Source organism: Dermochelys coriacea, chromosome 14 (assembly GCF_009764565.3).
Source record: "Dermochelys coriacea isolate rDerCor1 chromosome 14, rDerCor1.pri.v4, whole genome shotgun sequence".
Taxonomy (NCBI): Eukaryota; Metazoa; Chordata; order Testudines; family Dermochelyidae; genus Dermochelys; species Dermochelys coriacea.
In genome coordinates, this window is record NC_050081.1 from 3147152 (window position 1) to 3175123 (window position 27972).

Sequence of the window (27972 nt, forward strand, 5' to 3'; positions counted from 1 at the left end):
GCGCCAGCCTATTGGGAGGCCTGTTTACGCAGGGAGAGTGGCACGAGTTTATTACCGTGGAGGGCCAGGCGTCCAATCAGCGACCGCGCTCACCCTGGGTGAGTGGCACGAGCTTATTAGTATGCAGGGAGAGTTGCTTGCAGGACTGAGCTGCGGGCTGGGGAGCTGCTGAGGCTGGAAGGAACCCACTGTAGGGTCCTTTCCCTTCTGCAAGAGCAGCCAGTGCATTTACAGTGCAACAGTCAGCACAGTGCAAATACCAATAGGAATACAATGCAAAGTCCCATTTACTGATTTAATTGTATTGCATTCACTGTGTGCAAGGAACATATCTCCAGTAAGTAACTGCAATTCTATTTTTGTTTGCTTTTTAAAAAAATGCTTTTTTTTTTTTTTTAGAATTAAAATAAAATCCAGGATTGTAAATTTTATTATTTTTTTGCATAGTGAGAACTTTTGGTGGTTGAAAATACCATGTTGCTATTCTTTTTCTTTTGAGAACATTCTGTAGTTCTGTGTGATGTTACATCTGTTAAAAAAATTTAATAGGAGTGTTTTGCTTGGAACTGTTTATAACACATATCAATTGAAAATAATAATACTAAAAAAGACATGTTGGAATACGCTACACTTACCACCTCAAATGAAAAGAAATGCCACAGGGCATTTTTTAATGGCTACAGTAAATTGCTCTCTCTACCCCTGGAAATTTGTACCTAGCGCCGGGTAGCACCAACAAAAATACAATTGTTTGCAAATTTTCTAATGCAATTCTAAGGTTTTTTAAATGCAGCCATGAATGGTGCTTTGCAAAGAAAAACAAACAGAGCCATTGTAACACTTTAAAAAAGGCAAAGGATGCAAATTTGCAGCCTTTCTATTTAAAAAAAAAAATAGGTGGTTGCAGGAGAGGTTTAGCTTTGCATCGAGCGCTAAGGAGTCCTTTCTTTCTCCCTCAGCGCATTTGCTAAATTTGAATAGAGGACAAAGCTGAATTAAAAAAAAATCCAAAGGAAAAAACCCAACCCAAAACAAAATTAGGTTTGGGGGAAGGTGCAAGTTGAGGCTGTTGATTTTTTTTTATGGTCACACGGACTTTGCTTGTTAATTAGTAGATTTTAAACGAAGATTGAGTTGGAGATACTGGGGAGAAAATCCGGCTTTTTTTAAACCTTCTGGCTCGGTAGGTTTTGTTGTTTGTCGCAGGGAGGCCGGCTCGTTGCAAATCTGTCTGCGTTTGCTGGCCGTGGCGGTTGTTGTATGTCTCCTCTCTTCCCGGGTCCTGATGTGTCTCCTCTAATCGGGAAGCTGCTTTTTGTTTTGTTTAATTTTCATTTGGAAACGCGAGCGGGGGAGGTTTTTGTTAGACAAATGCACAATCTCGGGGTGCAGGGCTCGAGGCTGCGCCTCTTCTCCGAGGAGCTGCGGCTGGTGGCGCTTTTTCCCTCTCGCTGCAAAAAGGGGGTTTGTAAAACCCAGCTAGAAAGCAGGAGAAAGCCTCGGGGTGGGGAGGAACACAGCCGGTCCGCGGCCAGCCGGCCCCAACCCGGGCTCTCGCTGGGCCTGCTGCGAGGCCGATGTCCGCAGCTCCCCAGCGGCCCGCTCTCCCCACGGCTGCCGGCGGAGAGCTCTCGCGGCCGGGCTGGGGCAGGCGCTTGCACCGCGAGCCGCCCCTAGCTTCTGCGGATGCAAAGCGGCGAGCGGAGGGGAGGAGGCCGGGGAGCCGAGCTCGGGTGCCTGCTATGGAGAGCCCGCTGTCTTGGCGCGGGGCGGGAGGGCGGCAGCCCGGGCGCTGCACGGCCACGGCTCCGGCGCCGAGGCGAGCAGGGCTGGGCCGGACCAAACCTTCCCGCAAAGGCCCCGTGGAAGCCCGACTGGGCCGGGTCGGACTCGGGGCCGTTTGCGGTGGAATATTTGTTCCCACCTTCTCCCCGCGATGTATTTTTAACCGCTTCCCGCTCCGTGTTTTTCCTTCCTCGCATTGTTCCAGCCGCGGCTGACTCGGAGCAGCCCCGGCCCGCCTGCCCTTGGCTGCAGGGAGATAGTCGGAAGGAGAGATTTTGGGGGGGTGGGGGAGGGGATTTGATGAATGGGGTTTGGAGATCGGGTCATGTTTGGAAGCGGGGGTGGGGGGGATTTACCGAACCCCCGCAGGTCTCAGGCAGAAGAACGGCGGCTGGGAATATAGGTGTGTAACACCTCGGCCCCCAGCCCTTCTCCGCTGCCTGCTCCACCCTGGCCTGCAAACAGGACACGATCCTTACAAATAAGAGTAATAATTCCATTGTGCAAACAAAGCCGTAAGCGGACTGCGGGGCGGGGTGTCCAGCCCCCCTTCCTGTAACTGATCCCGGGACTTTTCCTGGCCGGATTGCTGTCCTTTTATTCATTTTAAAAAAAATCTGAACCCGAGATGAATCAGAGAATGGGAATCTTTCCCTCTGCAAAACAACCTTTCCCGTCCGCGTTGCTATGTGAAACCATTCACCCCGCCAGGCTGCTGAAACTGCGAACTGAGCTTTGTCTTGCAGGCTGCAATTTTTCCCCCTGTGAATTTCATATCTATATATTGCTTTGAAGTGGGTGTTTTCCCGTATTCTCACCCAGACCCATTTCCGCTGCTTTTTAGGTGATTTCGGCTGACTGCTGAGAAAAAAACCCCTTCCATAAGATTCTTGCAAAGCGAAGGATCCTTCCAATAATTCCCTGTAATTGCAAAGTAGGAAATATTCGTTAGGCTAAAAGAGATAGATTATGATCTCAATAGGGGGAGAACCCCCCCCCCTTGTATTAAGTTGTAAGCCAAAGAGAGCTCATTGTGTTAGTTCCAATTTATTTACAATGGAAAAGCTCCCCATCTAAATATATATATAAAATACTTATCAGCTGTGCAAATATGTATTCACTTAATACATTGTGTTTTCGGTTATAGATTAAATCAAACACAAAACTAGTCTGCAAATAAGACACTGTAGGACTGGAAGCGTTAAACATAGCAATTGAAAATGGTATTCGCCAAATGAAAAACATCTTAATTGCTTTGTTGTTATGATCCGGGTTAAAATAATATCCTTTCTCCCCCCTGGAATGTTAACAATTAAGGGTAGTGAATCTATTATTCTCCTTTGGTTGAAGGTGAGATGAAACGTTAAAACAATACAGATTGAAGGAGAAGATTGGGCAAAAACGAGTGTCTGGGAGCCCTGGACTGGAGCGGGGAGCTGGGATTTGAACGGCGAGGAATTGTGTGGCAGGAGCGGAACTATTGCAGGCTTCTCTCGGGTCCCGGGTGTGCCGGCGCTTTGTTTGTATTTATTTATACACGCAGGCAAAATGCTGGAAGTAGGGAGCTAGTGAAATTCGTAGATGCTACCTAACCGTTCGCTTTTTTTCCCACATTTATGAAGCAAGACCCCCCCCCCCCTTCTTGGCCTAATGTTACAGGCGCTGGGCCCGAGCCAAACAGCCTTGTGTGCAAACGGAGTGAATGCAGGGGAAGCACCTTACATAACTGTTTGGTCTGGGAACAGTGTATAGAAGAATTTAAAGCCCCGGCCTTGCCCACCGAAGGCAGGGTTTGCCACCGCGCTGGCCGGAGGGTGAGATTTATTTCGGGGCCCGTGTCACTGATTCCGCCCCGTCCTCTCTCTCCCAGGCCGGGCGCTGGGGTCTGCTCCTTGCACTGGCTGGCCCGGGGAGCCATTGGAGACCATCGTGCGACTTCTCTCTCTGCGAGGGCGGATGGTGGGGGAAGCAGGCCCGGCCCCCGCGGCAGGGAACTGACCCCGCAAAGACACAGCGCGACCCGCCCGAAGGCAGAGTTGGGGAGAAGTGTCCCCTGCGCCCGCGGGGCGGCTCCGCGCAGGGCGGGCGCTGGCGTGCCCGGGGAGTCGGCGGTTCGGAGAAATACATTCTCCGAGAAACGGGGAGAGGTTTTTTTGTTTTGTTTTTTAAACCCAGCCCCGTCACAGGCCTGGCCCGGGGCCCATAGATCCGGGGGCATTTTCAGGTCCGGGGGCAGGTTTTGGGTCTCTCCCTGGCAGATGCAATTCACGTTTCGGATCCAAAGTAGCTCTGCCGTGGGGTGGGAGTGGGGGGCTGGTCTCCTCAAGGTGCCAGTTAAAAGGGGGGGGGCGCTGCGCGGGGAGGGGAGGGGGGGATGCGCGGGTTCTGTATTTTTAAAACCCTCTCGTGCCCCCATCAGCGCAGCGGCTCGGTGATCAGCCGGAGCCAGGGCCGGGGGTTTCTCCCGTCCCCCGGGTGGGCTGCAGCCGGTTTCACGCTCTGTCTCTCTCCCCTCCGCAGAGGATGAGCCGGGACGCCAGGAGCAGAAGCGGGGCCCGAGCCCGCCGGAGCCCTGAAGGAGGAGCGCTGCCCCGCTGAGACGCCGCCGCCGCCGCCGCTCGCCCGCCCGCCGGGCTGCGTGCAGCGGGCCCCGGCATGGAGGGCCGCGAGTTCGCGCCCCCGCCTCACCTCCTCGCCGAGCGCGGCAGCGTGGGCCACCGCAGCAGCGCCGGCCGCCTGGCCGCGTCCGGCCACAGCCCCGTGCAGCACCCGGGCCACTTCCAGCCGGGCAAGTTCTTCCCCGCGCCCATCTCCATGGCGGCGCACACAGGTCAGTGGGGTCCCCGCCCGTCCCCCGCAGCCAGCGGCCGGTGCACGGAGCCCGCCGCGGGTCCCCCGGGCAGCGCGGCGGCCAGGCCGGCGGGAGGCAGCGCGCAGCTCCGCGGGGGGCTGCCCCGCTCGGTCCCCCCGGCCGCTCGCGGTCTGTGTCCCCGAGCGGGAGCTGTTCTGTGCGGCCGCTGGCGGTGAAGGGGAAACAACCCCACCGGAAAGCCCTCGCTGCCCTAACAGCCCGGAGAACCTCTGGTGGGGGGGGGACAAGGAGGCGTTCGGGGGGCTGAGCAAAAGGGCTGCCCCGTGCCAGGAAGCGGGGAGCAGCGAGGGGCTGGCTGGGGCCTTGCCGACTAGGGGCAGTGGCGTGTGCCGGGCTGTGTTAATAGGGCTGGTGGTGTAGGGCTAGAAAATCCTGTTTCTATATAAAGCCCCGAAGTGTCAGGGTGCGAATGGGTTTGCAGGGCCATGCAATAGCTTTAACAAGTGCCTCCGGTATCCTGCTAAAGGCATACAAAGTGTGGCAAGAAAAATAGACCCAGTTAGATGCAGTAGGGTCTTTGGAGATCATCGGCAGTGGCCCTTTAATCAACTAATGCTTCAGAGAAGCCTGCAACCAGAGAGGGGAAATCTACCAGGTACCTACTTGTTCCTAGCTACATGCTTAGTATTAAACAAACCACAATAAAAACTATCAGTGGGTCAATTATATGCATGAGCAGGTCAGGGTTTCTGGGGAGGTAAGGTGTGTACTCGTTGTCTTCAGTACTGATGTATATCAAAAGGGCCGGGGTCAATCCCCACTATAGTGCTGTTCTCAGGCCTCACTCACTGGGAAACTTGCCTGAGAGAGGAGTAAGAGAAAATGGAACTGAGGCTTCAGGATTTGGCCCTCACATTTTGCCTTTGCTTCTGAGTATTGTGGGCTCCTCTGGTTTCCAAAGGGTTGATCCACCATGGCCTGGATTTTAAAGTGAGCTTCTGCTGTGTGCGAAATGAAAGATTGGAGTTAGAAATCTTGTTTCCTCCATATTCCCTCTGCAAATGTATTTGCAAGTGGGAATGGCAGAATTCTTATGTGCTACTCTCAGCTGCCTCCGTATTAACCCACAAGTGAATATATTTTTGTCCTCAAAGTTTTTGTGCACAGCCTGCTGGATTTGAAATCTGTGAGCTGTTTTTTAATGTCAAGAAAGAAAGGCTGTGGGAAGCTGTGTGTGCATTGTGTATATGTATGAGATATATTTAAGGATGGATGGATGTAGTGCTAGTCTTGCACAAGCACATAGCTAGTCGGTTTGTTTACAGTTTGCTTTAAACATCAGAGTAAATGTTTTGCAGTTTTTTTAAACTCAGCAGCAAGAGTTATTATTGCTAGCTTGATGAACTGTGAATACTAATAAAATTATATCTGCTTTAATGGGATTACAATTAGTGCGTGGATTAAAAAGGACGGCATGAGATGGACTAGAATGGAGAATTGTCATCTGGGAGCGCAGTCAAAAGAAGACTGTAGATTTCCTAAAAAGAAAAAAATGACACACAAAAATTGCATAATTACTAATGGGCTTTTAGCATGATGAGATGAAAAAAAGTGCCACTAACAAACGCAATGATCTAGACATACTTATTCTTAAATGTGCTGTATTTTAAATAATTACATCATATATTTGCAGAATTTTCCCTGGATGAAATGTGTATTTCCTCTTACTGTTTCTTCCCTTCCCCTTCTTTTTTTTAAATTGCAATATGCTAATTGCAGCTCAGCCTTTCAGAAACAGTTGCTCCTAAATGACACCAAGGTTTATTTTAAAATATAAAGCTGGACAAACAGGGCAAATTGTCAGATTTGTGTATAAATCTTGTTTCTTCTGTACTCCTTGGTTAGTGTCCCTAGTTCAGACAGTGCCCCATCCTGCTTCAGAGAAGGTTTGATCCAAAGCCCCGTGTAGTCTTCACTGGATCAAGCACATAGTCGCTCATTTAGCTCAGAGAAACCGTCTTTCTAAAGCCCTCAGCATTGTGTTTAAGTCTCATTGGGGAATTCGGGGGAGATGAGAAAATTTGCAGGTAAGCAAATTGGTGATTCCTGTAGAATAAATTATTGATGGTATCTTGACACTGAGTATTTAATTATAATACAGGGAACGACCTCACAAGGACCAGAGGCTGTTGAGTAGGAATATACCGACTAGACTGGATGGAGCTTTGCCAGTTTTTTTTATCTGAAAAAGGTTATTAATGTCTCTTAACCCCCTGCTCTCAGCTTTTAAATATACACACATGAGATGTCTTAGGAAAGACGACGAGCAAAACCTATCCTGAGCAAAACCTATCCTGAGAAAAACCTATCCTGACGGAATTGTTTTGACTCCTTCAATTTTCAGGTTGAGATTTGGATAAAAATTGAAATGTATGGCTTGGAAGGCCCCCAAATGAGACAGATCCATTGGGGGTATATTGGTTCTAATAAGAAAAGCGCTGCTCAGAATGAACTTTGTTTTTATGTCCAGTCATTCTTCTAGTCAGGCAAAATTCCAGAAGGCATACATAGTTGATCGAGCATTTATTGTAACACTCCTGTTGCTGTGGAATTCTCTCCCCATGGAAAGCTTTCCTCTCTCCCCTCAAACTGGACTTTTTTTTTTTTTTTTTTTTAGTCAGCTGCAAAGACCTTGATTTTGAAGTTAGCTTTTAATGTTTCACAAATTGTTTTTCTTAAAACGGAGTGCTGATAGTTTTATAATCCTGCTGTAGAAATTTTATGGTAAAGTGCTGTTATAGTAACCTTGTCACAAAAGGTGCAATTAAAATGTTTTGTAGCGTTATTTTTAGTGCAGTGGTAGATTTTTTTGTCTCTAATGCAGATGGTCCAAAGTCAAAGCTGTGAAAGTTGGGAGAGGGAGAGGGAGAGAGAGAGAGAGGGGAGCAGGGTTATTTAGCAGTCCTGCTGCTTCAAGCTGTTGAAATTTCAACATTGCTGTAGACTCTTATTTAGTAAGAGAGACATTCTTATCTTTTAGGGAAACCTCCAAATATAAACATTGTCTCTCTCTCTCCCCTGCCACCCCTCCAAGGTAGCTGCATGTTTCAGCGTTTTAGCTTGAATGGGACTGACAATAAGAAATAATCTGTGAACTGCTGCAGCAAGAAACACAAATATAATCATCATACTAATTAATAAAGATTAATAGTAATCAGGAGTGGCAGCCGTCTCTAGCAGGGACCATAAAGGACTGCAAGCCGAGAATTTCTGGTGTAGTACTTCCATCTTTTACTCAACCACCGTCCAAGCCCTGAAACTTGCAAGGAATAATAGATCTTCATATAGATTTAGTTATCATTAAATCCAGTAATTTCCTGGTGAGAAAAACCCTGTAAAGGGGTTCCCCCCACTGCCTTTAGTGTTCTTCTTTTTTAAAAAGAAAATACATTTTAGTAAATACCTCATTAACTGCATGACACCAGTGAGTGTTTTTGCAACACAGTTACCAGCATTAAATAGGTGCTAAAAGAGTTACTGTTCAAAGACATTTTCTAAAGACTCTAACCATCTTTACTTATAAATGACAAGTAGCATGAGACATCAAAGGCAATGCACAGCTAACAGCTAGGAACTGCCAGGGCTGATCTTTTGCACAAGAACTGTAAGATATACATTGTTATGCAAGGCAGCTGCGGTTAACACACACACTGGGAAATTAAAGCTCAATTTTGGAATGTGCATTTTTCCACTGGGAATTGCTACACCATCATGTCTAATTATTCCTAAAAGAAGTGGAATTTTTCTATAGGACTATCCATGCTGGGTGATGCTAATTTAGTGGCAGGCAGAGCCTCGGTGCAAATAGCGCATCCTAAGAAATTGACTCCAGCAATTCTTAGAAACCTTCCCAGCCTTGTAGGAGAGGCTGTGTGACATATGGAAGTCCAAATGCAAAGAAGTCTGTTAAAATAACATGTATGAGTCTCAAAATACCCCTCCAGAAACTCGCTTTAAAAAAAAAAAAAGCCAAACCCAACAACAGAAAGATCTAAAAATATTCCGGGCTTTGGCAAGGCCCATGAAGTTAAATAAATTATACAAGAGCCATTCATGGGAGAGTCTCCACTTTCTCTTACGGGAACATTGTTCAAGCTAATAAAAATTATAATTTACTAGCCACCGAGCTTTTCATGAGTCTAAATTTAATTGGTTGGGCTTCTGGAGTCCATCATTTCCTGCTGGATTAGTAGATTTGTATTGGAGTCTGTGACACAGCAGAGAATGAAAAAAGGCAGAATCATGAAATGCCATATTTCTGGGCACAGGCAGGACAAGGAGACTTGCCCTGCAAACAGTTCCTTTCTGCCAGCCTGTGCGGTGGTGGAGTTTTGGGAAGGGGGTGTTAGGAAATGAGGATGCGATTTGGATGCTTCGGGCCTTTGGAACGCGACACGGTCATTTCAATTTGATAAATGATTGGACACCTTTGAGAGTATGTTTGAGCAATCGAGATGCAGTCCAGCAGGCGGCTAGGATGTATGCTGTCAACTTACCTGTGTCATTAGTGCAGCCTGCGAGCATTAATAATGGGACGACAGAGCGCCTCTGAATACCCTCCACTCCTCTGCTTGGTACCCACAAAAGAGCCCTCTCGCCTTCCTTCAAATGGGGGACGTCTGAGTGCAAAGTCAGAATCTCCCCCCCTGCCACTTCAGGACACACTCCTCTTGTAGCTGCTGCCAGCAGCGAGCCTTCACAATAGAAACGTATTAAGGTAATGGAGCCCCCAAATGTGCTTTCGGGAAAGCTGGGTGTAACCCCTCCAGCTAGCTGTGGCTGGGTCTCTAATTTGGAGGGGGGAGAAGTAGCCCAGTTGGTTGCAAGGAAGAGACATTAGAACACCGTACGTTTACTTATTTAGCTGTTAACCCAGTTTCATTCTTTTCTCGCTGCTGCTCCATGGCCTGGCGCCGAGTGCCTTGGAAACGTGGCTAACGGTAATGAACGATGATTAATAATTATTCTCCCCAATAAATAACCAGACAAAATAGTGGGTTGACTGTGGTAAACCGAAAAGGTGGAAAGACAGGCGCAGAACGTTAATTACAGGATAGGGCCGGATCCCCAACTGGTGCAAATCAGCATAACTCCCCTGAAGTCAGGAAGCTGCCCAGACTTACACACGTTGAGGAGAGGACCCAATGTCTCTCCTACATCTGTCTTTTCCTTTGCTTTGGTACCGGCTGCCTCGTGGTCAGGGTTATCCACAGTGCAATTCACAGGGCATGTGTGGCCCTGAAATGAGGCCCTAGGGTTGTCTGTCTGTAACATGGCTCCCTCCCCTGCTGCCCCTTCAAGCGTGGGACTACACGTCCCAGAATACCTTGCAGATGGCTCCAAGGTTGTGGGTAACTTGGAGGACGCACAGAATATAAGATAAAAAGGTTTCATTTTATTTTATTAAACCCATCATTCAAAGCTGGGAGTTAGAACAGCCAAATGCTTCGCTTTGCATCTGGTTTTGGCGCAAATATCATGCAAATGAATATGTCAGAGAATGTTCTCCAGCGCTGGCACACAGGACTGGGAATCGTGACCCCATGGCTTCCAGCTTTCTCACTTCCTTGCTCTCTGAGTCTTTTTCTGTGCCTCAGTTTCTTCATCTATACAATATGGAGACCACTTACCCACCTTTGTAAAGGGTGCTGAAATTCTCTAATGCAAGTTACTAAACAAGAGCAAAGTGTGATTTATGCATTATAGGCGCAGCATTGTGCTCTGGGAAGTTGCGTGTGTGACTTCTGATACGTCAGAGTTTGGATGCTTGACATTTCTTATTTCTGATGCAATTACAGAGAGAAAGAAACAGAACAGAATAGGTTTTGTCCTTTGGAACCTATAGGGGCATATTTTAATTTTCCTGCCTAACTCCCATTAAAGTCACTGACAATCCCTCATGGAATATACCCTGTAATATAGAACAGATTTTCTATAAAAGTCACTTTGTTCCACAATTAAAATTCTATGAAGGAACTGAAAAATTATCGCTGAATCAATATGAAAAGCCTGCCAGACCCCATCACTGTCTGGGAAAGAGACCGGAAAGAGTCCTGCTAGTAGCAAACTAGCCTCATCAAAGTTTTCCTGGTGTAAATCTGCAAACTTACTCCAACTTCACACTGGTCTGGCAGAGGGTGGATGTTGGCCTGGGACCTTGAATCTCACATGGTGCTCAGACACCACAGTGGAAATGCCCATAAATAAATGAAATAAGGGAAAGAAGAAGTGGAAAACTTCGACAAAGAGGTTCTGTGAACTCGATACTTTACACGGAGTCTAAATTTTTGCCCTTGTGACATTTTTATAGGCTAATATATAGGTTAGCTCATGTAGTGCTATTTGTCACTGCAGAAAAGCTCTCTATTTGTTGTAATATATAATAATACTGAACCCTGCGAGCAGCAGTCTGAAGGGGATTTTACATAAGGCAGAGCAGGAGTTTTGCCGAGGCCAAACATTGCTGAGTAGCTGAGGGAGCCCCGGAGCACTGCTGTGACGTGATCCTGGTGATTTCTGGTTTTCAGTCAGGCCCCATCGTGTGTCAGTTACGAGCCCTCGGGGCTCAAGTTGCCAGCATCTCCTGCTCCAGTTTGTTCTCACTGCAGCTGTCTCAGTGGATTAAATTCCAGACTGGGATCGGTCCGAACACTTAATTTTTGTATTCCGGCATTCCCGAGAAAGGGATGGGTCAGAAACAGGTGGGGCCATGTTTTCTTTTTTAAAGGGGCTGGAGATTGTTTCTCTAATTTCCTAAGACCTTGGAATCAGTCGAATCCACGTCATCGGAGGCTGGTGAATTGGGTACAGGAGCCCTTGATCGCACGCACACACACATACATGTGCAGCTGTGTGTGTCTTCAGCAGCAATTCACCAAGCAGGAGAGAAGCAACAAAACCAATGCTGGGTGGGAGCAAGAATGAAGACTGGAACTTGAGGCAAACCACCTCACAACTGTCTTTTAATTACTTTAAGATTAAATCTGACTCATTTAAAGTGTGTGTGTGGGTGGGGGGGCCATGTATACATCCAGCTCCAGTCACACCAGTTGGGCGTGGTGGAAGATGATAGCCTTCCATCTTTTACAGACACAGCCTGAGCTAGCATGAGGATCCAGAGCTGCAGGGATCAGTTAGCTATCCATCATCCTAAAAGGAGCTTTTTCTTCCTCTCCTCCATATCGCCTGTGTGTTACTGTGGCTTGCCAGCCCAGCCTCTGCATTGCATTTTAAAAAGTAGGTGTCAAAGTTAAAACAGATTTTGAGATTAACTTGTCTACTCCTTATTAGTGACACTCCTGCTGAAGATTACGGAGGAAGGGAGGCAGGAGGTAAATGCACATGTGTCAGGGAGAAAAAAAGCAGAATACTAAGAAACCAAAATCTTGGGGAATTACACTTGAGTGGTTTCATCTGTTCATTAGTTACTATTTGGATCTGGGCAGAGACACTGGTGTGTGCATGTCTGTGGAGAACCAGATAGGCCGGGCCTAGACCAACGGTACAGCACACTTTATGATCTCACCTGTGGACACTAAGTGTCTCTAATAAATACTGTTATGATTGCCCAAAAATATGGAAATGAATGCTTGACACCGGGGTGCCAGAGTGGCCACGCTGTAACATGGAATTGGATTCCTGTTTCAGGGATGTGAATCTCTTTGATGTACTGAGGGGGTTTTTTTTTCTTTGGTATAAATTTGTTATTCATCATGGTGAAAGAGAGATAAATATTCCAGCTGCCGGTGATGTCAGAGGGAGATCCTGCGAGTGATTGTGTGTGTCTGGCCATGAGAGAGAGAGAGAGAGAGAGAGATCCTGTGGGGAAGGGGGACGTGTATATTAGGGGAAGAAAAATGTACCATGCAAATCACTGATCTCTGTTCCCAGGGACTGCATGGTGCTGAGCCCCCAAGATCTGAACAAATGTCCCCTTCACCTGACCAGCCCAGTGTCCCAGGGGTGCATGTAGGGGAAGGGGAATCTGTAGCTGTTAGCACCCTAGTTTAAACAGGCAGCTTCAGAATGGAACATAGGGAGGAGGCAGGGCCAGGCTGGGCAAACGAACTTGTGTTAAATGCACTTCCTGTAAATGCTGATAGGTTGTTTTGGAAAGAGCCGTGGATCGCACAGGGCAGAATGTGTGAATATACCATCCTCCCAATGGTTTTACTATTGGGCTGGTTTCTTTTTCATCCACTCTGTAAAATACAATAAAACAGATGGGCCCAGAATTGCACACTCATCTCCCTTCTGCCCTGGCTGCACTGTACACCGAGGTCGGGAGGTGGGAGTCCCTCTGGACTGCAGAGGAGCCGATCCCAGGAGATCAAACCCCCATTTCCCCTTCCTTCCCTTCTGGGGCCTCAGACCGATTCTCCCCGTCACAGCTTGTCAAACCGAAGGTGGTAACCTCGTGTCTCTCCCCACCCCGGTCTCCACTGCGTGGGGGCTTGACCCACTTCTAGCCCTCCCGGCCCTTTTCGTCCCTCAGGCTGGGACTGGAGGCAGGATGGCCCCACAAATGGCCCTGGGAAGACATCTGGCCCATGGGTCGGACCAAAGCAGCGTGGCCCAAGTTTTGGGGATGCATCTGAGCTCCTGGCTGGTCTCTGCTCACCCCCGGATTTCTTAACCTGCCTCAGTGCCCAGAGGTGGGGGGCTGGGCCTTGTGTTAATCCGGCTGCTGGTTGTGGGATGCGCATGTTGAACTGTCCCAGGCCGTGTCCCTGCCCAGCGCAGGGGCTGCGGGGCTGGAGAAATGCAGGGGGGTGGGGGTGACCCTGGGGGAGGCCGAGGAGCCCATCAGAGGTGCAGCCACCGCTCACGAGATATTAGTAGTTCCGAGGGAGAAGCAGCTGTTGGAGTCCAGGCAGGACCCGTTGCTCACGGGCCTGAGAGAAACCACTGAGGGGAAACGTACTGAACCCAGGTGCAGCTGGGCAGTGTTACAGCTTCGAGGCCAATGGGCCATTGGCTTCACTTGGACCAGGTGTTTCCCCCTTAAGGCCTCCTCCTCCACACCTGGGAAGATGGGTGCAGGAGGCCAGCAGGGGACAGACTCCTCCCTCCCACCATGCCACTGAGATACCTCTTCAGGGTCCAGACCCTGTGGCCCCTTTCCTGGCAAGCTCCCCGATTCCTTCCTTGGGCAGAGCCATTTGGGGTCCCTCTGACCTGTAGGGACCCTGCCTGTCCCCATGCTGCAGTGTGGTGGGCTTGCTGCATGCTCTCTGCAGGCGGGTGAATGGCAGCCCGTACCCACACTGGTGAGCTTGCCCCCCCGACAGGGAGTCGGGGCTCAGCACTCTGGCTGAGGCAGGACCACAGCTATGTAAAAGAACAAATCTCTGGGGGCAGCCGCGAGGGAAACACCACGGGGAGTTGGCTCGATAAACAAAGACTCTTTCCACAGACCAGGTCAACGCCCCTCCAGCAAAGAGCTGAGGCCTCAGCTGTGGAGAGCCGGCACCTCCAGGGGCAGGCCCAGTTAGCGGGAGGTGCAGTGCAGCCAGGAGACCCCGTGTTCTTATTTCCAGCTCTGCCAGTGCCCTGCTGTGTGACCATGGTCAAGTCACTTCCCCTCTCAGAGCCGTTGTTTCCCCGTTTCTAAAGTGAGGATGAGGAAACTCCGCTTCCTTTGAGACTACAGATAAAAAGTACCATGCACACCTCTTCCAGCGTCCTCTGAGATGGACAGACAGACGTCAGCAGATGTCAGACCCCGCCCCATGTGAGCTGAGCTGCACCATTATCAGAGCCCCCTTTTGGAAGCCACCAGACTTAGTGAAATTCCAGCATGTGTGTATAGCACGGATCAAAACCCAGCTCTGTTTTATTTATTTCTAGGGTAACTCAGAAATTCAGGAATAAGTCATCAAATAGCAGGGTGAAGAAGCTCTCCTCTTGAAGGTGGAGTGGGATTCACCGAGTAAAACCAATATTTATGTTAGCAGGGCTTAGAGCTGGCCTACCTTTCAATTTTGCTTTATTGCTTATACTCTGTTTTGGTAATTTTTTTGTTGTTGTTTTGCTCTGGGCCTGAGAGAAAGGGGCTGCTCTGCGCTCTCACCCTTTGTGGGGATTTTATGTATTTGAAACACTTTCTGAGAACTTAATGTAGCAATTCCAGGGCTGGTTCTCAGCCCTACAGACTGCAGCTCGTCGGCAAAGGTCCTTTGGATTTACCCAGAGTGGCAGTGCTCAGCCTTGGTCAGAGCCTCCTGCTTGTGTTACAGAAACGCAGGGAGCAAAGCAGGCTGTCAGGAAGGATTTCCCGGCCCCGGTTTGGATGCAAGAAGCTCCGGGTGTGATTGTCCCCACCCGGCCCCTCTGTGCCTGCTGTCCTTCGCACCTGGCCAAAGTGGGTGTGACACTGCTCAGCTCAGAACCGCAGCGTTTGACGCCCCTTGCATGCGGGGCGAATGGTGACATAAGGGGTCAGGTGGGTGAAGCAGGGCCCTGAGCCTAAGCAGTGATGGGCAGAATCGCATCCAGGGGCAGGTGTGCAGGAAGCTCCAGGTGGGCTGGGATCGGATTCAGTTCCCAGGGTTTATTGGCTGTGATGACTATGTTCAAGTAGCACCTTGCTGTGTGAGTAGCCCAGGGGCTAGTAGAGGCAGCACCCAAGAGATCCCTTAGCTGACCTGGTTCACAAAACTGCCCTGATTCCAGCTGGCCCGGGGCGCTGTCTGTTCCAGCAGGGAGCAGGCGCCCAGTCATCTTGCACTCCCTTGCAACCAGAGAAGAGCTGTGCATCCCCCCCCACTTCCTGAGTGCACCTACCCCTGGGGGGCAGCCACTGTCTGTCCGGAACAGCTGCTTCCTAACCCCGTTTTGGGGATATCCGAGCACCTTACTGTCTTGACAGATTCCTCCTCCCCATGCAGTGAGGCCAGAGAATTTAGAGATTAAGGTCCCATTGACACTCTGGCAGAGCAGGGATTTGAACCAGAGTCTGCCAAGTCCCAGGCTAATGGGATCACCAGTGCTGTGATTACGGCCACAGGAGGGGAGAGGGGTGTGACCAGTGGGTCATTTCTCAGTCTAGACCCACATCCCCAGCAGCTTGTGTCTTGTTGCTTCCCATGGGCACCTTTCTGCTGGCTCTGGAGTGCATTCAGAGTGGTACCAGTGTGATGATGGGGGAACTGAGCTTGGCAGGAGGAGTTCTGGAGGTGTTTGCTCTGGTGGCTGTGTTTATCTGGCTTTTTAAGCATTGGGACGTGAAGTGGTGTTGATCAGAATTGCTCCTCCGTTCTCTCTCTCTCAGTCAAAAGGCGACAGATTGCAAGTGGCACTTATAACGTAGAAACTAGCTTGTGATTACCCATTGGATAACATTTTAATTGTATGTCTGGCACTCTGTCAAGCTAATTTGAACTGCATTTCAATATTACAGCATTTATTTAGTGCCATAACAATATGGATTAATCTTAAATTATAACACTGAGGAAATTGTATTACACTTACTTCCTATTTGCCAAATATTTAAAGGGGCAGCATCAGGTTAAAAATCTCATTATCTGAAGTGAAAAACAAAGGAAATTCATGTGTGGGGTCTGGGATAACACTTTAGATTAGTACAAGGGAAGGACGTGAAAAGACTTTCATTATTTATCCTGTTTGTTGGTTCTCTTTGCATTTCCCGCCTATGGGGCGGAGTTATCCAGCTCTTACTTCCTAACTAGGGTCAGTTTTCGGTCTCATGCCTGGGCGCTGGTGAAAGGGGCAGGTAGCAGTTACTGCAAAGAGCTTGGGTTTTAACTTGAGATGCAAACTGGGTTTCATTGTTACTTTAAAAAAAAAATCAGGTGATCGCTGATTTCTCTTGGTGCCAGGTTTTTTCTTTGTTTGTTTGTTTTTGTTTGTTTGCTTGGCCGAATCTTTTCAGATAAACCCTGGGTGTCTGGTGTAAATGGCTGGGGCTGAGTGCAGCTTGAGCTGTCCTGGGAGCAGCTTTGAGTGACAAATCGAGTATTTCTCAGTCCAAAGGTTCGGTTCTAAGAGCAGGCAGGGGATGGAGGGAGTCCTCTTCCCCCTCCTCGGTGTTCATGAATCACGCTCACGTCAATGTGAACATGGCTACACACTAGGGCAAGTGCCCAAATAGAGATATGCCCTGGTGGGGGGCCAAGAACAGCCTCTCTTTATTTCTCTCCTGTCTTTTATGGAGCAATGGACACATGAACAGCAGAGAGGAGAGAAGGGGGTGCGTCTGCGTGTGTGCGTCTGCATGTGTGTGTGTGTTCACACACGTTTGTGTGTGCGCAGAACTGCATTCCTTATCTCCTTTTCTATGTATTTTTCTTTTCCTGGAGTTTCTTTTAGGAAGCCAGGTTTAGCATTTGCGGAGACACCCTGTCCCATTTGAACAAACCTCCCACCAGCTGATCCCACGGAACAGGACTGAAAATCCTTCCTGTTCTCTGCAAAACTCCTGTAAAGTAGGGAGAATGCTGCATTTCCAGGTCCCAGGATACTGGACTTCGAGAGGAGCATAGCATTGTCCACCCTCGGGGCTTTACAAAGATCCACCGCTCTGAGTGCAAGGCACAGGGGAGCCCGGGGAGCGAGCTCAGGCCCCACAGCCTGTGGATGTGTTCTGCAGCCACCCGGCTGGCCCCACCCCACAGCTGTTTGGCCTCTGTGTCAAACGAGCTGCTGGCTTCAGCCCTTTCCCCAGGGGCAGGTGCCCAGCTCACAGAAACACCAGGATCAGAAGTACTAATTGGTCCCTGTGCTGACAAGGCCAGGGGCTGCAGGGGGAGGAGGGGTTTCTGCATGCCAGGGCTGTGCTGCGCAGGTGGTGGTGGTGGCACCGTGCATGGGGGGAACAGAGACTTGCTTTGCCGTTGCCTGTGGATAAATAAAGCACCGGATTCCCCAGGGCTGCCCCCTGGGAATCTCTCCAGTTTGGACAGGACCAAGGGAGAAGTGGCCAGGATGTTCTAGTGCCTGGATGGCTCCAATGGGCAGGGAAAGGGGTTCCCAAGTTCCCACTCCAGGTGCCACGCGTATCACTGGAACCAGTGTGTGAGGTGCTCCTGGTCCCGGCGCTGGGGCGTCCTGCAGGCAGAGCACTGGCCGTGACTTTCCCAGAGCCGCAGAGGGTTCTGTGGGCAGCGTCAGCCCCAACCTGCTGATGGTAACTGAGCAGGTGGCTTGCTCTGGCACCAGCCCCTGTGCTCTGGACCGGCTACACGGGGTCACTGGAGAGCACCGCGAGGTCCGTCACCCTGTGCTGTGGCTGACGGGTGGCATATTCTGCCCTCCCTGCTGCCTCGGCATGCCCTGCCTGCTCTGGCTGCAGCAGGCTGCGGTGCACAGTGGGATCGGGGCTGTCGGAGGCAAGGTGGGGAGAGCAGTGCCATCCGCCTGGAGCCCATGACTTGGCCTCAACGCCAATTCACGAGCTGTAGTGATGCTCCTCTCCTTCCAGCACAGTCCAGCGCCTCTGGGCAGCCGTTCCCTCCTGGGCCCCTAGAACCTGGGAGGAACCTGCTCTCTTGGCCATGTCTGTCCACAGCCCCCGGCTGGCTGTCCGGCTGGGGGTGCACACTGCTGAGTTGTGACAGGGCGCTGAGGATCAGCACTCAATGGTCTGTGCTTGGGCCCGACAAACTTTCACTGTTGTTATTTACAGAAGACTCTGTTTCTATTGGGCTTTTAGCTGTGGCTCTCAAAGCACTTTATAAGGGGTGGGGGGAGTTGGTGCCATGAGCTTCTGCTTTGGGTGGGGAAACTGAGGCACAGGGTGGGGAAGTGACTGACCAAGGCCACACAAGAGCTCGGAGTAGAACCCACGAGTCCTGACTCCAAGCCTGTGATGGTCTAAAGAGCTGGAGGTTTGGAGAGATCCAGGGTCTGGAAGGCAGTTCCCACTGAATGCTTGGAGCTAGGCCAAGCCTCGGTCGTCCCTCACACCATTGCCCTAGTGAAAATACTGGAGCCCCTTCCCCATGCTGGGGACAGAAATGAACAGCCTTGTCCAGGAGTTTCTCTCGCCCCGTCCCTGCCACACAGCCTGCTCCACCTTTTCCATGTTCGCTGCCATTTATTTTCCAGACACAAACTGTTCCCCCTGACCCCCGTCTCTCCCCAGCACTGCTCCCAACTTTTCATTTTATTGTTATTATTATTTTGCGATAAATTAAGAAGCATAATCAATATTTAGAGAAGCTGGGATGGATTTATTCTATTTGCATAAACGGATGGAGTGGATGTTTAGCCGATATTTCAGCATGTCACGGAGCTTTATGGGACAAATTGATTGATGAGGAAGATGGGGAAAGATTAGATTGGAGAGGGCAGGTTGCTGATACTTGTGAGGACCAGCCGGGGGGGAGGCGGCGGGCTGCACATCTGTGGTGGGGGTTGCAATGCTACTTGGGTGCTAATTTGCATCCCTTGGCTTTCTGTTCTGGTTATGGAACCTGCTAAACGGCTTGCAAATGAACAGACAGATTTCTGGGTTTGCCTGAGCATTTTTCACACGGTTTCAGGCCAAAACTTCAAAGAAATGGTCTCCATAAAATCTAACATTGTCGACTCTGAACACTAGCTCATGCCTTTGGTGACAGGCGTCTCCCCCAGCTCTGCGTTTCTCGGGGGTTTTCTTTTGCAGTGGAAGGGGAATCAATTGCATTTTCCTTGTTTGTTTTTCCCTATTTCCAATGTAATCTACCAGTGCTTTATTGGTGACAACATATCTCTAGATTATAGCATTTTAACAGCAAACTGATCCTCAAATATTTGTTTTGTTTGCTGTGCAGCCTGTGAGAGCATCTTCTCTTTAGAGTAACACTGGGTGTGCCAGCTGCTTTTGTGGGAAATGAGCTGTATTATGCCTGAAAGATGGGGAAACTGAGGCACAGAGCAGGGAAGTGACTCACTGAGGCCTCTGAGGGAGTGAGTGTTAGAGCCGAGATTAGAACTCAGTGACCTGGATATCGTGCAGTGAAAGAATGAAATAAACGTGTATCAGGCAAGGGGAGAGGTGGCCCCCAGGTGCTCCTGGCTTGCATCTAGCCTGTCACAGTCTCCCTCTGTCTCATGCCACTGGGACGTCAGGATGAGTAGCATGCGTGTGAGGGTGGTGCTGTAAAGACTGGTGATTGGCACCCTAGGAATAATGTCTATCGGATTGCAGGGGCAGGTGAGGGGTCGCACTGGCAAATTTCAAGAGAAGAGCCGGAGTCAGATGGAAAAGTCCTGTTTCATCCTCCCCCTTCCCTCCACTGTCTCCAGATTCCCTGTGCTTCTTACATTTGGGGCAGCCCCTGGCTCGGATTAGTGCGAAATCCTGCATGTGAGCAGCGTGGAATGGCTTGCTGGGGCTGCAGCTGGAGGCCTGGGCACCCAGGGAAGGACCCTGCTGCAGCTGGAATTTCCTGCAGGAATAATGTCTGTGCTCCTCGGCTTGTCCCCCAGCTCTGGGTCTGGGCAAGGAGAGAGCGGGGATCGTCCCACCCATCATCCTGGGCTGGGCAGGGCAGGACGGTGCACTCCAGGACCTTGACCTGGTTCTAAAGGGCTCCCTTCATGCAGGTCCTACTGCATCCCTGTGCAGAGCCCGGCCAGCCCAGGCCTGTCAGTTATTTCCCCTTTAAAAGCCTGAGGAAGTGTGTAAAGCCAGGACCCCCCAGGCCAGGTGTCTCTGACACACTGCTTCTCGACATGGAGCCAGGAGGGCCTGAGAGCTTCCAGATGCTGCCGAATTTCAGTCTAAAATATATTTCCAACTTTCCCAGGGCGAAGAGAGCCCTGAAAAGCCACAAAGTGTGAACGCAAGCAACATGGCTGCTTGGGTCTGCAGAGAGCCTGACGCCAGGGCTCGGGGAGGTGTGAACGGCCCCAGGCGCTGATTGGCTGGAACCGGAGCGTGAGCATTTAACTCTCTGGTGCTGTATGCCACGTTGGTGCAGCCGGGCTGGTCCCAGGGTAGGAGAGAGACGAAGTGTGGGGAAGTAATACTTTTGTTGGACCCACTGCTGTTGGTGAGAGAGAGACTCGCTTTCCAGCTTCTCCAGAGAGCTTGTCTTGGAGAGCTTGTCTCTCTCACCAGCAGAAATTGGACCAATAAGAGAGATTCCTTGTCTCTCATTTAACTCCTTCCTTGTGTTCTGACCCACCTGCCCAGCTGTCCCGCTTTGCCCAGTCCAGCTGGGGGATATGAAAACCAGGGGCGTGTTGGAGAGCAGGGGACGGGTGCACAACAACTGGATTCCATCTTTGCGCCGTAGCTGGGCCCCTGCGCAGCGGACTGCCACGTGGGCTGCCTGTTCTGTAGGTCCCTTCTTCACCCCCCAGAGCTAGCATCTGTGTTAGCGTAGTGCCCAGGAGCCCGCTGTGCCAGGCGCTGGACAAACCCAGAGCAGAGTTGGTCCCTGCCCCAGCGAGCTGACGCGCTACATATAGGAAAGGAGACAAGCTGGGGCCAGACGAGGGAGCCCAAGGAGACAGTAGGACAGAGCTGGCAGTGTTACGGGCGGTGGCTCTCGCTTGCCAACAACCACCCTGTGGCAGTGGGTTCTGTGGGCATGGTGGCACACGGCAGTTCTACGGGGGGACCTGAAGGAGGATGGCCAGGCTATGGGGAGCTCCTGCCCCGGCCCAGCCCCCTCCTGCCTGGCCAAGAGGAGTCAGGCCCCTCCGTCTATGGAACCTTTCTCCAGCTGGCCAACGCTTCAGCTCAGAGCTGGCGCCGCCCCGCTCCCGCCGCAGGGAGCTGAGTCAATCTGGGAAGAACCAGGCAAGAACCCGGCCAGCAGCCTGCCCCAGCGGAAGAGGTTGTGCAACGTTCCCTCCCCATCCTTGTGGAGCGGGTTACTCGGCCTGCGGGAGAGGCGCTGCTTGGCCCGGTGGGGCTGGGCAATCGCTCTGGCTGGGGGCAGACAGGGCGCTAGAGTCAGTGGGGGGCCATTGGACACCAGGGGATCGTGCCTGTGGGCATGGGGGGAGGTATTGCTGGGGCAGGGGGTGGGTGGCAAGGAGGGACAGGAGGGGTGGGGGGAGAGCAGGGTCGAGGCTCGGGGCTTACGCCATGGCTGATACTAGGCAGCACACTGCTCCGAATCCCCCGCTGTGCTGGGGAGGGGATAGTATCATGGCCAGGCTTCCCCCTGCCTCCGGGCTCCTGCTAGGGCCCGCCCTGTCCCCGCGGGGAAGGGGCAGGATGGAAAGGTCGTGGGCAGATGCTCTCCAGGAGGATGGGGGCTGGCAGGGGCCAGCTCAGCTCCCCAGGGTGAGCGGCTTTGGGGGCGAACGGGAGCGCGTTCCCTGGGGGGGAGGGATTTGCTGCGGTAAGAGGGGAACCCGCTGGGCTGTTTGCTGGGCCTTGTCTTCAAGGCTCTTGATGTGGCTGGGAGGAATTCTGAAATGTACCCGGCGAAATCTAGCGCAGGCATTTGGCCAGTGTACACAGACCCAAGGAGTGTTTCTAGTCCATTACAGATAATTACCTGTCATTCAGGGTTCAAGCCAGTTTAAGGCTCTTCTCTTTTGTGTTTGCGCCTTGCTCTCTCCTTTTTAAAAAAGTCCCTCCCGCTGCCTTCTGGCTGGGGTTGTGGGTCAGCTATGGGTGTTAGCGAGGAAACATCTCCTATAGGGGAATCCAGAGCCTGGGGGCATCAGCAAAGGAGACAGGGCCTGGTGGGGAGAAGTAATGCGGGAATAATCAGTCTTGTGTCAACATGTGTTCATATGCACATGCCTGTTGATCTGACGTCAGCATGTGTTCACACGTGCATCTTCCCACACATTAGCACCAGGACAGTGCATGCTCATATGAATGCACGTTCACATACACATCAGTATTATGCCAGTGCATGTTCGTATGTTCTCATACACATCAGTGTCTTGTTTGTATCTGTGCGTGTGTGCACACAGGCACATAAGTGTCATGCCAGTATGTTTGTATCTACGTGGGTCCGTCAGTATCACACCCAAACACGTTCATATGCCCAGTATACAGCGATCCCAGTGGGAAGCTGGTGCACGCAGCACTGAAGGGCAGGATTGGGGCATTAGACTATTGGGGGCATACGGGAGAGCAGATTTGTCTGGTGCCTCAGAGCACAAGGGGCTGAGAGCACTGGCTAGCATCGGACAGGCTGGCGTTACCCAAAGCCTTCCGGCGGGCGGCGCAGGAGAGACACAGGAGAGACCCCGTCCCTGCTCAGAATGTTCTAAACCTGCAACAGACGAATGAGTAACTCACCCCCAGCCTGGCTGCTCCCCCGGCTTCTCTGCTGGGATTTGAGTCACGCTCTGGCATTTCTCTAGGGCAGCGACCCAGCCAGATAGTCCCCGGCAGGGAGGTGTCAGCCAGCAGGCCGCGCGCAGGACTGGGAGCCAGAAATTCCCAAGGCCTAATCCTGGCTCTGCCACTGGGTGGTGGGGCCTCCTTAGGCAAGTCCCTTCCCTGCTCTTTGCCTCGGTTTCCCTCTCCTGTCGCAGGGAGTTAGGGATGGCAGCTCCTCTCAGGAGCCTGCAGGTGAAGGAGCTGTTTGTGAAAGGCTGTGCTAAGCTGTATCAGTAAGAAACTAATCCACTCTTCCATCCCAGTGCAGGACGGGGGACACGGCCTCCCAAATGCCTGCGTTTCTCATGGGAGTCGGCTGGTGCTACTAGCCTCTGCCCTGGTGCGAGCTGAGACCCCGGGGCAGTGAAGGAGCCTGCGTGGAGGAGGGGCTGGGGCCTTGCCAGCTGTCCAGGAGGCTAGTGAGGCCTGTGGGTCTGGGCACCTGGTGCCCAGCCAGCTCCCAGCCTGCCCTGCCTGTAGAAGGGAGTGAAACATGGCTCCCACCAACAGAGATTTCTGGGGAGGCCCTAACTCGGAGGGGCCCCCGGGGTAGTGGGCACTGGGGAGAGCCTGGCACTGCTTGTCTCCCGCCTGGGGGGCTGGCCCGCTCCCGTGACTCTTCCCCCACCAGCCACCCGGGCAAGCGGGCAGGGGGCTGCTGCCCTGGCCGTTCTGCATTGTAAATGTCTCCCCACAGGGTCGCTGGCCTCATCCAGTGTCTGCTCCCTGGGTCCACTCAGGACGCTGCTCTCAGGGAGGGAGGGGCAAAAGCTGCCGAGGGGGGATCAGCAAGGCTGGAGCTGCCCTGTGTCTGACCTGCACTGGGAGGGGGGAAGGGAGAGAGACGGGGCGTGTGGGATGAAGTGGGGACCCGGTGTTGTTATTTACGAGCGCAGGGGCGGGCTCTGCCCGGAGAGGAAGGTTATTTTGGAGGTGTCCCCTCCCTTTCCTGGCAGCGCTGGTTTGGCTCCTATTGCTCCACTGGAACTTGGCGGCTCTCAGACACTGGCCAGAAACCTGCTTAGTCGTAAAACAGATGTTGCCTCCATATTTCCCATGTGGCCCCTGGGGTCTGCGGCCAGGGCGAGGCCTCCCCAGCGAGGGGGTTTTGAAGAGATGCCGAGCCCTGACCCGCAGCCCCAGCCCAGCTGAATGGACGAGTGAAACTTTCCATCCGCCCAGCGCATTTGTGTGAGTGTGAGAATTCGGTGCTCTCAAAAGGGAGGAGATATGATGCAGGAAGGCATGGTGCAAGCTTCCCGGCCACAGCTCTGCCGGTGCCCCTCCCTCCCGACCCATAGCCCCAAGCTCCCCACACACCCAGCTCTGCCTGTGCCCCTCCCTCCCGACCCATAGCCCCCTGCTTTGCCAGCCCTGGGCTCCCCAGCTCTGTCGATGCCCCTTCATGCTGTTCCAATTTCTCAGTGCCAGGCTCAGCTGCGCTGGTCAGTTGTGTTTAGGGTTCACCAATCCCCCCCTCAGGGGACTGTGCTGAGACCCGCCTGGCTCGCTTCACCAGGGTATGTCAAGTGAAAAGCCCCCAAGCCTCCCCCAGGGCTTCCCAGCCTCCCTGCCCCTCCCCCTCATTCTTGGCAGGTGAGGAGAATGAGGCTAAACTTGTTTTCCAAGGTTTTGTTTTAACCCTTCCCTTAGCCCAGAGTTTCATGGGTTTCCTCTAAAAAGTTCCGAAGCCAGTTTGTGTGTGAGAACATGTGTGTATGTGCATGTGTATACACGTGTGAGCGAGAATGCGTGTGAGAACGTGTGTGCGTGTGAGAACGCGCGCGCGCGTGTGTGTGTGTGTGAGAATGTGTGCACAGCCAGCCCAGGACAAGTGCAAACTTAGACTAAAGCCGTCATTGCAGCCAGTCCCCTGAGTCCAGCTGCATGGCGGTTTTCTCTCCCGGCAGGAGGCCGCCATAGAGGAGCGGCTCCTGGTTCCATTCCGAGCCCTGCCACTGAGCTGCTGGGTGACCATGGACAAGTCACTCCCCCGCTCAGTACCTCAGTTTCCCCTCCCAGCCTTTGTCAGCTTGGTTCGATGGTGAACTCACTGGGGGCTCTCTGCTTCTGCAGTGCCTGGTGCAGTGGGGATCTGGAGATGGCACTGCAATAAATCATTATAATGCAGCTCTGCGTGTGAGCGTCTGGGATCCGGGGATCCGGGGCTAGTTCTGGAGGGGGAAGGGGTGTGACCCTGGTCAATGACTTTTGGATAAATTAGACTGGCGATCAGAACCCCCCAGGCATGTGAGTCAGAAATGCCCCCAAGCTCGGTCCCTGCCATGACAGAGCTACCCCCAGGGCTGCAGAGTGGCATTGCAGCACCAGGCCCCCTTGCCCAGATACCCGCCTTCCCATTGGATCTGTCTCCTGGAAACGAAGCCTGTGGCTCCTGGACAAGCGACAGTGCGAGTGGCCGGGCAGGGTGTTCATAGCTAGTGCGTGCCCCCAGTCAGAGTTCTGGGCCCGGAAGGGGCGGCACCGGACACCTCTGGCTCCTTCGGTAAATGACCCAGTGCCCCAGTGTCCCGCGAGGAGTCTCACGGGGAGGACTCAGAAAGGTTTGCAGGCTTGAGCGTGAATCTCCGGAGACACAGGAGGCCGTCCGTGCTGCCTCGTGCCCCAGGAACGCCCCGTGAGCAGGGGGCATGGCTGTGGCCCGCTCTGCTTGTGCTGTGTGTGGCGATGGGGAGGGTGCGTGGGCCGCTCTGTCAGTGCCAGGGGATTTGGGTTTGCCTCATGCTGGCTTGGCTCTGGCTCCAGGTGGTTCTGCTCCAGTTCTGCTGGGGTTCTGCCATGGCTAGTGCCCAAGCCAAGTGGCCCAGAGCGGCCGGCCAGGCTTGGGGGTGGGAGCCGGTTCTGCCTGCTGCTGCGTCTCCCTTTTGCCCTGTTCCCTCGGGATTGGGCCCGCGAAGCCAGGACCCCAGCAGGGGGCTTGGGGAGCCTGGGCAGTGTATGCCGTGCCGAGGGAGTGGGGGGGCCCCCCATTAGCTGCCGCCTCGCTGGGATAAAGGGAACACCCTGTGCAGACAGGAGCTCAGAGAGCCGCACAGGGAAGCTCCCAGCTTGGCTGCAGCCTGGGGACCCTGGTGTGACTCACCCAGTGACCCCGAGCCCGGGCGGGGTCCCTGCTGCACCTCCCGTCCCCTGGCATCCTGCGCTGCCCACTCCCCGCTGCGCTGGGCCGTTCCCCCAGGCTGGGCGCAGGGCCGGGCACGGCTTATCTACTGAGGTTCATGGTAACTGACATCTTAAGGAGATTAGCTGGTGCGAGCAGGGACGCCAGCCCGCGTTAACGAAACGGAGCGTCACCGCACCGCCACTCAACGCATGCCACTCAGACCTGGCCAGGCCGCCAACCAATGGGGGATTGTTCGGGGGCTGCCTTTTCCTTGCAGCTCTTGTCTCTCAGCTCAGGGAGACATGCGGTGCCGGGATGGGGATGGGGTTCGCTTCGGGCCCTTGAAGCTGGTGGGGCCAACCCTGCTCCCCATCCTGAAAGGTGGCTACCCCTGGCACAAAGGGCCCGGTTCTCCGGGGAGGAGAGCACTTGGGGCTGGCTGTCCTGTTTTACACAGCTTCAGGCGTCCGGTCAGGGAGCAGCAGCTGTTCCAGGGACCTTGGCGTCCAGTCCCACGGCCCAGCCTGGCCAGGCCCCAGTCGGGGAGGAGCCCCAAGCCGGGCAAGCGATGGAGGGGCCTGTGCATGGGGGGGGTGTGCGATGGACAAAGCAGAGAGTGGAGGCTGTGACTGAGATGGGGGGGACGGGATGTGCAGCCCCAGCCCCAAGGCCAGCCCAGCCCTGTGTGAGGAGAGGTCCTGGGTTGGGGCCTGCTGGCAGCCTGAAGAGACAGGCCGAGGGTTGCACAGACCAAGGACTGAGGTCCTCTCTTGAGCCAGCTTTGCCCGTTCGCCAATGGGCCCAGCCTGACCCAAAGGGGTGGCTGGTTACTGCCCATCATGGGGTGGTTGGGGTAGGCACCTGTGCTCCGGGGTCTGGCCGGGGCCCCCAGCCTCTTGTAAGACCTTGTAGGGTTTGCTAGCGTCCCTGATGCTGCAGGATGCTCTAGGCCAGGGGTTCTCAAACTGGGGGTTGCAAGGTTATTACATGGGGAGTCGCGAGCTGTCAGCCTCCACCCCAAACACTGCTTTACCCTGAGACCAGGCTCAGCCCCAGCTCTGGACACTCCCTCCCATGCCCATGCCAGGAACTCACTGCCTTGGAGGTCGCAAACCGCTGCCTCCGGCGCCTAATCCTGATGGGTCCCACCCTCCCGGGTCTCCCCTCTGGGTTGCTGGTGGTTCCCTCCTGCTCTCCGCCCCTCTGAGTGCCTGACCCACCTTCTGTGGCATGGTGGGTTTGGGAGTGGGTGACTAGGATGAGGGGCTGGGCCGCTTCGGTAGGTGGCACCTGCCAGTTTGGGGGCAAGGCCGAGTGCTTCTTGTGGATCTCAGGTGGTAACTGGGAGGGACTGGCAGGCGAGAGGCTGGAGCAGCCTAGCCCTCCCCCGATGCTTTGGGACCCCACCAGAGCAAGCCCTGCTCTCGGTAGCAGGAGGAGAGAGCCCCACCCCGGTTGGCCCCATAGTACACTAATGGGAAGCACATGGGGCTGCAGGGCTCTCCCAGGGCTCTTGGCCAGCTGCCTTGTTCCCAAGCACTTTCCCTGCCAGGGAGAGGAACCACGGGGGGGGGTCGGCTCAGTCTGGGCCTGGCTCGCTGGGTGTTGTGCAGGAGGGGAGGGTCAGTGCCCATGGGAGGTGCCCTGCACTGCCTGGCTCCCTGCTTCCAGCTGAGACGGGCTGGGATGGTCACGCAGCGCACACGGGAACAGCTTGCCCCTCTGCAGCCATCAATAGCCCGGGCATGCCCGTCTGTAGGGGGCTGCTTCCCCATCCATCTGCACAGCCTTCCCGCTACTCACCCTCGCTGCCAGGGGCTGGGCCCAGCCATGGTGGGGGTGCCATGGGCCGGCTGTGGCTGTGGCTGACTATGGGATGGCAGTGAT

The 27972-nt window shown here is 53.1% G+C and overlaps 1 protein-coding gene across 7 annotated transcripts in view; it reads left to right on the plus strand.

The window, feature by feature from the left end:
* BAHCC1 (BAH domain and coiled-coil containing 1) overlaps positions 1–27972 on the plus strand; it is an 89813-nt gene that overhangs the window by 12321 nt on the left and 49520 nt on the right. For 5 of the 7 annotated variants that reach the window (XM_038372080.2, XM_043496438.1, XM_043496437.1 and 2 more), the window contains one exon: positions 4306–4615. In XM_038372080.2, the coding sequence (XP_038228008.1) occupies positions 4441–4615 (175 nt within the window). In that variant the 5' untranslated portion in view covers positions 4306–4440. Of the gene's footprint in view, positions 1–121; positions 338–3463; positions 3600–4305; positions 4616–27972 lie in introns of those variants that run through there. The other 2 variants (XM_038372079.2, XM_043496436.1) reach the window with 2 other exon arrangements.